The sequence below is a fragment of the Pelecanus crispus genome, chromosome 3 (genome assembly GCF_030463565.1).
Source record: "Pelecanus crispus isolate bPelCri1 chromosome 3, bPelCri1.pri, whole genome shotgun sequence".
Taxonomy (NCBI): Eukaryota; Metazoa; Chordata; class Aves; order Pelecaniformes; family Pelecanidae; genus Pelecanus; species Pelecanus crispus.
In genome coordinates, this window is record NC_134645.1 from 108,817,407 (window position 1) to 108,830,114 (window position 12,708).

Sequence of the window (12,708 nt, forward strand, 5' to 3'; positions counted from 1 at the left end):
GAGACACCTGCTTTAGAATGACAACTTGTGCCCTACTAGTACTTGTTTCTCTCCATTTTCTAAGAAGGGAGTTTCAGTGATTAGCTCAGATGGAGACATCTGCATGTGGCCTCATAACTCCCAGCCAGGGAGTCATCTTGTGTTTTACCTCCCATTAAGCACCATGCAGGAGGTTGATTGCCATTTTCATATGTGGAAGGCATTTTTTCCCAGACAGCAAAAGTGGCACACAACTATGTGGGGTTCTTTTTCACATACTATCTTGCAATCAACAGGGCTGGCTTTGGAGTTGATTTACAATTGTTGGATTGGCTTTTAGTGCACTTCTTCATTCAAAATGGTCCAGTGGAGGCCACTAAGTCAGCAGACTGAAATTTTGAGGATAATTTTTACCATGATTTAAAATGGTAAAGAGCTACACTGGCTCTGTCTTCAACAGAAGTTGTAGCTCTTTCCATCTGCCTCTCTTCTACATGCTGTGTGCACCAATGTCATTGGATGGATAATGGCTTCCCCCAGCAGCCCTCGGCAGGGTCGAGGGCAAATTCTCTCTTGGGAGACACTGGTGCCCAGTGAAATCTGCATGGGACAAACCTGCTGGGTAGTTTAGGATACCATGGGAAAGGCTTTAGCTGCAGCTATTAACCATATTACTTCCAACTGCAGTAGGATGTCCAAGTCTATTTTTCCTATCACACTCTCAGCTGTACAATATTAATGTAACAGAGGACCAACAATAACAGAAAATGAAGTTACATTAGCTTAAAAAATGAGACAAGTTTATTACAAGTTAACAGTCCTTTAATGCACCCACACAAAGTTCAAATGTTCATAAAGGAAATGATGTGAGGTCAAGTGTGCTATTTTTAAAATATAACAATCTGATAAACCTTGAGCTAATACCCAAGGACAAAGCTGGTACTGAGTTACTGCACATTTCAATGAGGAATTAAATATTAATATAGAAGGCTACTGGTAGTTTCTTACAGGTCTCGACATCACTGAATCTTGCAGTGGCAGTGCTGAGAGCCAGACCCTGCACTCTTTGCTCCCAGACCCCCCATTAATTTCAAATGGAATAATCTTTCTGTAAAGACTGAACAAAAATTATAGGGCATGGGCCTTGCAGTACTAGAAACAGTGTTTTGAAAACCTATGGAAGCTTCTAAGTCTGAGAGGTTTGCCTTTAGAGCTCAAATTCATATCTCCCTTTGCAAATACAGTCAATGTGCTGGGGTTTTCATATCCTAAGGAGAAACTCGATGTAACATGAGTCTTGCAATATTTTAGAAGGCATGCTTAACCTCTTAATGTGTGTCATGCAAAGATTAAGAGTCAGCATTATTGCTTGCAAAATCACCTGCTATTTCCGGGAAACAGTCATTTGCTGGACCTGTCCTTGTCACTGGCATAAGTATAATACTTTTAATAATCTCCCATTCCCTAAGTGATGTGTTTGCATCAAAATGATGGATATGCTATAGCTGGCAGAATTTTTTAAGATCTGCTCATTTCTGTCTCGTTCTTCTGGTGCCATCTAGAGGTTTAATTCTTAGTTCTACAAAACAGAAAATAAACTGCTGTATTATATTTCATAAGTTTCCTTTAAAAACTGTCTATGTATTAACATCAGTTAAGGTGCTATTATCACTGAACCTCTGTCTCCATACAAGAGCAGATTAATGAAGTGTGCACAAGTTTTTGAGCTGTGGGATGCAAGTGAATCTTATGGGCTGGGGAAAGACACTAGAGGCAAATACTGTCATAAAAAAAAAAAAAATCTTTTCTTCATAAAAAGCACTTGTAAATTTGCCTTAGAAGGAATTTTCATAGAACTTGTTTTCAAGAAAATTAACAGTAACATATCAAAGCTGATTCAAAGGAAGCAGGTGCTTGGAGAAAAGGCAGCCTTGCCAGCCTTGCAGCAGAATGCCAACATGACAGACACAGCCACGACTTTGGCCCATCAGCACAACTGGCTGACATCTTATCTGCCTCCTGTGACAAGTTGACGATGCTCCATTTCACGCTAGCACTGCCTAGAAAAGCGCAACATGAAACTCAGACAACAAAACTCACCAGTGTGACAGTAAATCATTCTAATAGAAGCATTCCTTCTTAAAGGTAACAGAGATAGCTAATTCACTATAATGGGCCCTGAATTTGTAAAAATAACAGATTAGATTGACGTCCAGTATAAATGAGTCAATCTTCCTTGACCTTAGTGTGGGTAGGCTCATTTGGCATCAGACCTTCTCCAGCAAATTTTACTTTCTTCTCTTCCCCCTTCAAAATCTTTATTAATTAAACTAATGCTGACACCAAGTCTGTGAAGGGTGTGTGCAAATGCTAATAGGCCTCATCATGTATTCCATCTGACTTGATTACCAGACCATCCTATTTGTCCCTCTAATATCCATCCAATTGTATTGCCCCTCCGGGCAACTAGATGCACGTTCACTCTGAAAAGATAGGAGTTGACCTGATTCATTTTCTAGCACTGATAACAAGATTTTTAAATCCGTACAAAAGAATCAAAGGTACACTGAACACTGAAAAATGTGAAACAGTTTATAGGAAGTCCTTAGCCTTTTGAATACAATGTTCCTGTGAATGATAATTTCTGTACTTCAGCAGAGGATTAACTGTCATAATAAATTATTTCTGTTTGCCTAGAAGGAAATAAGTGAAGCTTGCTTAACTAAGAAGGCCAGCTAAAGGTACAACAGAGATGAGACTAACCTTGTCTCCTGTGCCCAAGGATACCTCTGAAAAGCTGCCATAACATGCAATAATTTGATAGTCTCAGCTAAAATTAACCTGTGTACTGTAGAAGGAGATAAGAATAATATTAAATTCTTGCTGATACTCATTTTGTATGCTATGGAGACTGGCTCTGATGTTTTGTGAGCCTGCGACAGTAAGATTTTGAAAAGCTTAAAGGCCTTCAATAAGAAATTAGAATAGAAAAGAAGAAAACTTGAAATATTTTATTGAGAGATTTCCTGAAGTTCTTGTGATGACAGATTCATATAAAAATATTTTTTCTTATTTTGATAGATATATCCTTGCTTTGCGCTGTGTCCTAAAATTTCCTAATTAAACTATCTCACAGCAGTATCCTGTTCTTTAGTCTTTAACCCTCTCAGACACTTTCGTTCAATGACCAGACACAGAATGTGGGTCCGTAGCCACAACAATTTTTCACCCAAAAGAAGCATTTTTCATCACTGTCCAATGTAATTCCTGGCTGTTTATACTGTACTTAAATATAAACTCACTGCTCATTGGCTCTAAGTACACAAATCTTTCAAAAAGCTGTTTATTTAAAATCAAAGCATCTTTTAATAAAGTGTGATTAAAGACTATTTCCTTTCCAGAGCTGGCCTGTTGGTTTTTATCATGACTACTCACAGGTATCAATGAGATGCAGAGGAGGCTTGCAGTCTTTCTTACTTAAGGAATTTGAAACTACAATGAATCCATCCTCATCCTTATCATTATCTGTTCAAACCATCAGGTTCTTAGTCTACAGTACCACAGCCTCAATCCTTCCTTCAATACTGAAAACTAAGATAAAGTACACGAAAGGGAGAAAACCTCTCAAAACTAGCATTTAACATGCTTATGTGAGAGGTAGGATGCCTAGGTCTAGTCTCTTTTTCAGTCTGTTCACCTAGTCAGATAAAGTAAAAAGGGATAAATAGAAGCAGTGCTTGCAAATATAGGGAAGACTGAGGATTAGTGCAGATTCAAATCCCCATGGATGGAGAGGAGGAGGAAGGGGAATGCTGCTCTCCTGTCTCCCAGATGAGTGCTCCAACCTACTGTATCTGACAGCTTGTAAATTGGCTTCTTATTTCCTCTGCTTTTCATCTGTCTCAAAAATAAAACATTTTTTGAATCAAGTGAAGTATTTGCCAGACAAAACAATGGAAGGTGTATGTCACTTGGGGGGGGGGGGGGGGGGGGGGAATGAAAAAAGCCCTGAGATTAAATTTACTCTGAAACTGTTCATTTTCCTGTTTTTTTCCAGTTTGTCTGATGGGGAGATGGGGTGGGGAAGCCAGAGCAATTATTTCCATATTTTTCACACTTAAGCTCAAGAGGCTGTCAAAGACTCATGACTGGCTTTCAGCCATGACCTCAAACACAAGTTACAGTCCCAATACTTGTGCCAAACGTTTTCATCCAGTTTCTCCAGTGAAGATTTCAGAGAGTGCCATTTCTCCAGGCTGCCCCTCATCCAAGCTCCCGTCTCCCACAATGTTCCCTTTTTCTTGCATTTATCCTAAGGACTGGGAGAAGTCACAAGAGAGGAGGGCTGCATCCAGGATGTTTGTATCACCAGTGTTACTTACCATTAGAAGAACTCTTTTCTGGAAGCTGCTTAGCAAATTACAAAGGTTCATCTAGGCAGATAAATGGACTTTTATTGAACAGGGAACCTGATCTCAAAAAGCTAGCACTGCAAACACGCAATCATGTATTTTATGACAGATATGTGAGTAATCTCACTGAAGCCCATTCTGTTTGAACATTTCATGATAAGGTTATATTGAAATCTTTGCCTAGCAAAACATCACTTCACCCATGGAAGAGTTCTGGTGTTCATTTGGATAGAGGAGAATCAAAGACATAATTATCTTAAGTGTATTGAAGTGTAAGTGTAGGTAAATGTAATGAATTGTATACATGTCTTTTGGTGCCAGTTTAAGCTTGCATCTTGACCTGTATTGTAAAGAGGAAAATTAATGTCGCAAGTGCTACTCAGTGACTGTGATTAACCATAATTTGCATTCTTTATTGAAAGTCGATAGTCTGCATGCTACCAGCTGTGAAATTGCACAATAAGCAACAATTAAACAATGAAAGAGAGTAAACAGAACTAGTTAGGTGTGATTTGGAGCAGTGAGTAGCAAAGGTGACTTTTAAAGTTTTATTAGCACAAAGCAAGAAAAACAAAATACAACCATGTGACCCGTGCTTCAATGAGTAAACGGTGAACATTTGTAAAAGTCTACTAAAGATAAAGTCACTCTATAAAGCAACAGTATCACTACTAAATAGAGACTATCCACTAGACTTACAGGATCAGAGGCTTCAAAGCCAAAGGGACTGTGTGTGGAACAAAGCAGGAACCATCTCTGAATATGTATCTAACTGCAGTTCGCTACCTTTACTGATGGGACATGCATTCTCACAGGCTTATTGGGTTGTTGGGGTTTTTTTTTGCAGAGGGTTGGGATGGGTGTAAATGGAGGTTTACTGTAGGTTTGTGCAACCTGCTATTGCATATGGGAACCTCTGGGAGTCATTTGGCTTTTGCCATTTGCAAGTCCCACCCTATTACATACATTCAAAATGAGATTATTGCAGATGTGTACAGCACCATAGCACAGCTACCTCCCTAAAGCAAACTCCTAAAAGCTCAGTTTCCCTTTGGACATTACCAGTTAGTTATGTGTGGGAATACCCCAACTACAGCTCATGTATTGTGTTTTGTTTGTCAAGCATAGTGTCAATCTTTACTTCTTACTGGATTTTGCCTTGCCCTCAGGTGTGAGGACTTCTTCTGATGGTGGTATTGGCCTGGGTTTAGCAAGCTGGCCTGGCTTAATTTCAGGCATTTTTTCACCATGTCTGTACACACTTACAGTGACATCCACTGTTTCCCCGCCATATTTGTTCTTGACATGGATGCTATATTTGCCCGAGTCTTCTGAGGTCACTCCCTTGATTGTTAAACTGGCATATTTCCCTTGTTCCAGTGAAAACACATAGTGCTCATTAAATTCAAAGACCTTGTCATTCTTGAACCAAACCACTTCAGGGTCAGGATTTCCAAATACAGTACAGGTCAGATTCAGTGTCTGAGGGAGGAAAAAAGAAGTAATTTTAAGCATCAATCAGATTTTTTTAACCAGAATATTCTCAGTGTTGTTTTCAGGTGCTTCTTATTCCTAGTTGATTAAAGTAAAATGGGTATCATGTTCTTGAGGACTGAAAAGTAGAGTTCTTAATATTGTTTTTTTCTTTGATTCAGTCGTTCCACCATCTTACCAGTAACTGTGATGCAGTAATAGCCTCAGGGTAACAGTGTCTGAAGATGGTAAGTTGGACTCTCATTGCAGTCCTGCCTGCAGGAGACTCCTGACAACCTATTAGTCTGACATGAGGTTCAGGCAATGATAAGTTTAAAAACATCTTTGAAGTTTCCCTGTACACAGCAGGGAGGAGAACTGAGAAAATCTTTTCTGACCAAGGCCTCCTAAGATTATTGCTTGAGATGATTAAAAAAAAAAAAAAACCCAAAAAAACCCACCACTTAAAAATAGAGTTCATAACATGAATCATTGGGCATTAATTCCAGGTGCTGCTGACTAGTAAAATGAAAATATTTCACAAAGAATAAATAATATTTAAATGTGGTCAAATTGTTACATGCATGCATAGTGTATTCAGAGAACAGCTGAAATGACCCAGTAGGCCATCCTGGAAGTTCAAGCATGAGTTTAAATCTTACTGTCCATTCTGTAACTCAGGCAACATTTCATTACTATTGCCCTCAAAAGTGACCTCATTTAAGAGCAATTAATAATTAATTCATAATAATTAATCAAGTCTTAATAAGTTAATATTAAAAACTTACAAGAGAACAGCTATATTCCACCGTAATTTTAGATCATTTGGGCTTGTTCTAATTTGTTAAATTATAGATGTGACCTAAAATCATTTATACTCCTTAAGAAGCACTAGTAAAGCTTTGTCTTGTGTCCATATATTTGTGTAGTTATACCATTCCATTGCATGAGGAAAACTCTCCACTCTTTTTTTTTTTTTTTTGTAGTTACTTCTCACACTTGTACTTACACAACTCTTGCATGGTAGCTGTTCATATTTAATTTAGAAGTGATTTTAAAGTTTCACTTCCTTGTGATCCATTTTGTTTTGTGTGATTTCAGGAATCACATTTTCTCTTCAGACATTCAGTTATTTAATCCTCACCCACTTAGGTCTCCTTTGAAGCCTTTTACTTCTGGAAACACACTATGTAGCATTTCCTTAATTTAAGGTTGTAGTTTTTAAGCCATGATTGTATGAGGAAACTGCAGCTAGTCTGTGCATGCAGTCAGGGGTGACCACCAAACTGTTTCCTTACACTTAGACCATTTTAAGATGCTGGTCCTAGAACCTCCTAAAAGAATAGCTTTCTTGCTGTGAGGTGCCTCTGTCTACCCCAATAAGAAGGTACCTCATGTGAACATCCATTAGAGACAAAGGAAGGAATGGGCCAAGAGGAAAATCATCTCTGTCTGGTCCAGAGTTGAGCAGCTTTCAGCATCCACTGCAAGGACCACATGTTCCGCCATCTTTCTAAAGAGACTGCTCCTGGATATCCAGAAGGTGGCCAAGTACAAAGGGAGTTGGAAGAGTTGTGTGCAACCTCTTACTCCGGTGATAAGAAAGACAGTTTCCACACAGAGAAACACAGCTGTAGTCTCTGAAGATGCACTTCATACAAGAGATGTAAACAGCCTGATCAACATGCTCTTGATAGCCAGCAGATGGTAAGAGTCATGATGGCTCATAAGCTGATCTGCTATAGTCAGTTGGAATGAAAGTCCATCTAGCTCTTTTAGAGTTCAAAAAGAGCTGCTTAAGAAAGTATACTAAAATACAGAGGATGAATAGTATGATCCTATTCCCAGTATACCTTCCTGCTTTCCACAATTTGGTAGCTTTTAAAGTGGTTATTAGCACAAGTTGTATTGAGCTGTATAGTCAGTTTACGGTACCCATGCTCACTTAGAATCTGCATGTGTTTCAACTAAATGACTACCATTAGGTGGTTTAAATTACCCTCCTTCCGCTTTCAGCTTCTACAAAATCATCTGCATTCCTTCCCCTTTTGCAAAGCAAACCTCTCACCAGTCAGCAAGGCTCATTGACAAAAACTGTCCTTACCTTCCCATCCATTATAGTAACGACATCAGGCAAACCACCGATAACTTTACCACGATCTAGGAGTTAAAGAAAAATATGTGGACCATGTGAAGTTTAGACCTCAAAATTTCTTATTTCTTAATGATTTTAGAACTTGGTGCCATCTTAGTCACAGCTTTTGTTTGGACTTATGTTTAAAAAAACTGTGGCTGCTGGTTAATTAACTGTAAAATAATACAATCTTTGTGATATTTTGTGTTACTTCTTTGTAATGTATTTTATAGTCACTTCAGATTGTTTAGCAGAGATTGCGCTATAGCATTCTAAACTGATACACATAACAACCTTGAAGCTACTGCTGAGCTTGACAGTTTGTGCTTTGGGTACAGAGCAAAGCAAGGAGTATGCTTTTAGCATCTTGGTGGTATCTAAGACCTAAGGAAAATTTGTGGCAGAAGCATCTCGTCATTACCAGGGGAACTGATATCAAAGTACCAGAATTCCTACAGCCCCTAATAGCAACAAGCTTCCCCACTGTCTGTATCTCAGCAAGCACTGCCCAACAGGCATTAGCAGGTAATTTTTTACTTAATAGGTAGATCCCAATATTCAGTATCATCATCAGCTTTCAGAGTCAACACCTCCTTGTAGGACACCCAGAAGCTCACGCCTCACAAAACCTCTGCAGACATGAGGAGGCGGCTTGCAAAACATGTAAAACTTTTAGTGGGATTCCCTTGGAATTAAAAAACAAATAAATCCACAAATTACTATTATTATTGCGGTATTATGTACTAACAGGGAATTTCTGCAGCCACAAAATTCTGAAAGCTATGGCAGCATATCATGATGCCTTAAAGAGAACAGTAGATTACATTGCAGAACACCTTTGATAAAATGTAAAATAAACTTACTCTTCTCAGCAAAAGCAGCTGCCCTAAAATTGTTGAGGAAGAAAGGAAGAGAAATATATAATGTTATTAATGAAATTATTAATAAAATATTTTTTCTGTAAGTAAAGACACTGTTGTTACAGCATTAAAATGCAAAATATGTACCACTTACTTGAGTCGCTGGAATTCTGCATACGCATCATCAAAAGCTGTAACAAAACAATTGAGTTATTGTCCATGAACATAATTTGCACTTGGGGCTCAGTATAAACATTTAAACACATACCCATGTTAAAGCTCTTTTAAAACACATACAGTGTTACACAGTAGCAAAATGGGAAACCAAACCCCTGAAACCCAATGTCACTGGTGGTGAAAGCAGATATAAGACTAAAAAGATCGTAACAGTTATGCAACGAAATTACAACTGGTTCTGACCAAAGGCTTTCTGTTTTTACTATAATTCCTCTGATTATTGCCAGTAAATTCTGTTTAATCCATGAAAAGTCACCATATAACTATGGTCTTTTATATATATATACACACCTTGCCCAGACAGATCAAGTGTGCGTTTGTAGGATTCCTTGTTGCCAAAGATTTCAAAGGTGTAGTTCCCTTTATCCTTTTCAGTAGGTTCACATATCTGCAGCCAGGCAACATCCTCTCCACCACCAATCTTCATCTTTTCTCCAGAAGAAATCTTAGATTCCCTGGAAAAAAAAAATAATAGAAATAAGTTTGAATATTCTGTCCATGTAGCTTGTCCGTAGGAGATCATCTGCAAAAAGCTACAAAGGATAACATACTATTCCTAAACTACCGATAATGGGAGCAATTTCCCAGAAGACTCTTTTCCTCCTAGTGGGGGTATGAAACACTTTGGAACCCTTAGCTTGAGCTTTCGTTCCAAAGATTAATTTGTTCACCCTCTTCTCATTCTCCTTCTTTCTACATACACAATCATCTGTGTTTATATCTATATGCACATACATGTCTGTAGGTGAAAATGGTGCATGACTTTAGAGTTTTGTACACTTCATACACACAAACATCAGAATAGTAAACTGGAGGCAAATAACCTTTTCTGATGAGGAAAAAAATCTTCACCTTTCATTAACTTCAAAAAATGGTTAGGAAAACAATAAAAAATTTGCATAGAATTTATTATTCTTGTATCAAGTCAGAAACACACCTTTGGGTTTTTTTAAGAACCAGACAAGAAGAAAATTTCCTAACTGCAGATAATTAATAAACAGATCTTTAAAAAACAGTGGCATTATATTGACTTAACATCACTTCCTCAGCTAAGAATATAAGAAACACCCTACTGATTCGGATCAGGGGCTCTTCTGGTCCATAGTCTGTCATGAAGTGTGGAAACAGAAGAAGCTGTTTAATGAGCGCATGCAAACCAGACCACTTTCAACGGTTTGAAGAGAAGTTTTCCCCTTTCACTCATTAACTAAAGAAATACTTCTTTTCATCTTTCCTCCCCAAGCATCTTTAGCTGGAAATTTTAATAGATGAAATCAGAATTAGCTTCTCTTTGATCAGTTATTTTTTCTGGCCAGAGAGGGCTGATTTGGCTTCATAGCTAGAGAGTTACTTCAATGGGGAAAAGGAATTTTTACTATTTCCCTTTCTGTAAGATGACTACATTGAGTTCAGTGTATCAAATTAGACACCTGGATAGAAACTACCATATATTAGAAAATACTACATATAATAATCCCCACTGTGCCATGAGTGGTTGATGCATGCTGGCTTTAGGACTTGTATTATGTTCCCTGCTATGCAGTATAGTGGATAATTCAAAGCTAGCTAGAAATTTACATGGTATGTGTCATGATGTGCAGACAATGGTGAAAAAACATGGATTGTCTAGCCTTTCATTTTCTCCAAGAAAAAGTTTGCTAAAGCCCCATTTAAAAGAGCAGAGAGGTCTGGAGAGGTTGGTTGCTTTGTTTGTTTGCTTCAGTCTTTGTTTTAGCTTTAACAACTCTGGCTTACAACCATCGTATTCACAGAAGCATTGAAATTTTATTTGTTCAAAATTTTGTTCAATGATCGTCAAGACAATCAATGTGTATGTATTGGGTTTGCATGGCAAGGTTTTGGTAGCAAGGGGGCTACAGGGTTGGTTTCTGTGAGAACCTCTAGAAGCTTCCCCTATGTCCAATAGAGCCAATGCCAGCTGGCTCCAAGACAGACCCGCTGCTGTCCAAGGCCGAGCCCATCAGCAACAGTGGTAGCACCTCTGGGAAAACGTATTTAAGAAGGAGGGGAAAAAAAAAACCAAACAAAACACAGGGATGCAAACTGCAGCTGGAGTGAGGAGTGAGAATATGTGAGAGGAACAACTCTGCAGACACCAAGGTCAGTGAAGGAGGTGAGATTCCCCTGCAGCCCCTGGTGCAGACCATGGTGAGGCAGCTGTGCCCCTGCAGCCCAGGGAGGTCCACGGTGGAGCAGATATCCACCTGCAGCCCGGGGAGGACCCCACACTGGAGCAGGTGGATGTACCCGGAGGAGCCTGTGACCCCATGGGAAGCCTGTGCTGGAGCAGGCTCCTGGCAGGACTTGTGGCCCTGTGGGGAGCCCATGCTGGAGCAGTCTGCTCCTGAAGGACTGCACCCCGTGGAAGGGACCCACACTGGAGCAGCTCGTGAAGAACTGCAGCCTGTGGGAAGGACTCATGTTGGAGAAGTTCATGGAGGACTGTCTCCCGTGGAGGGACCCCACACTGGAGCAGGGGAAGAGTGTGAGGAGTCCTCCCCTGAGAAGGAAGGAGTGGCAGAGACAATATGTGATGAACTGACTGCAACCCCCATCCCCCATCCCCCTGTGCCACTCAGGGGTAGAGGTAGAGAAAAAGCGAGAAGCTGAGCCTGGGAAGAAGGGAGGGGTCGGAGGAAGGTGTTTTAAGATTTGATTTTATTTCTCATTACCCTACACAGGTTCTCACTCCTCTCTCCTACTCAGTTTTGATTGGCAATAAATTAAACTGATTTCCCCCAAGTTGAGTCTTTTTTGCCCGTGATGCTAATTGCTGAGTGACCTCTCCCTGTCCTTATCTCGACCCATGAGTCTTTTTTTACATTTTCTCTCCCCTGTCCAGTTGAGAAGGGGAGTGATAGAGTGGCTTTGGTGGGCACTTGGCATCCAGCCAGGGTCAACCTAACACAGTGTAAGACATTATAAAATCTGAAATACTGGGGGGGGGGGGGGGGGGGAAGTATCTATATGTAAATATATATATGTACACTGATATTTCCATATTAGCCATGTAGCATTCTCTAGTTTTATATTTCTATGAACTCTGTGGTGGAATGGACTGTCACTTTTAAAACTCAATCAGATATTGTACAAGGCAGAAACAAAAAATATTTTTTTTTTCCTTTCCATTATATTAGTATCACATTTACTGAAAGAAGGAGGAGAACTTACTGAATACAAACTTGAGCTATGAGTTGTGCTGGTTTGGCTGGGATAGAGTTAATTTTCTTCATAGCAGTTTGCACGGTGCTGTGTTTTGGATTTGGGACTAAAACAGTGTTGATAATACAGGGATGTTTTAGTTACTGCTGAGCAGTGCTTACACAGAGTCAAGGCCTTTTCTGCTTCTCACCCCATCCCACCAGCGAGCAGGCTGGGGGTGCACAAGGAGTTGGGAGGGGACACAGCCGGGACAGCTGACCCCAACTGACCAAAGGGATATTCCATACCATATGACGTCATGCTCAGTAACAAAAGCTGGGGGAAGAAGGAGGAAGTGGGGGACATTCAGAGTTATAGCATTGGTCTCCCCAAGTAACTGTCACATGTAATGGAGCCCTGCTTTCCTGGAGGTAGCTGAACACCTGCCTGC

At 39.7% G+C, this 12,708-nt stretch overlaps 1 protein-coding gene across 1 annotated transcript in view; it reads right to left on the reverse strand.

The window, feature by feature from the left end:
• Positions 1–5,528: 5,528 nt before the first annotated feature.
• Positions 5,529–12,708, reverse strand: part of MYOM2 (myomesin 2) — a 74,840-nt gene continuing 67,660 nt past the window's right edge. Inside the window, exons 33-37 of the mRNA XM_075707735.1 lie at positions 9,387–9,550; positions 9,013–9,049; positions 8,862–8,884; positions 7,969–8,024; positions 5,529–5,873 (exon numbers count right to left, since the gene is read on the reverse strand). Coding sequence (XP_075563850.1) covers positions 5,529–5,873; positions 7,969–8,024; positions 8,862–8,884; positions 9,013–9,049; positions 9,387–9,550 — 625 coding nt within the window. The remainder of the gene's footprint in view (positions 5,874–7,968; positions 8,025–8,861; positions 8,885–9,012; positions 9,050–9,386; positions 9,551–12,708) is intronic.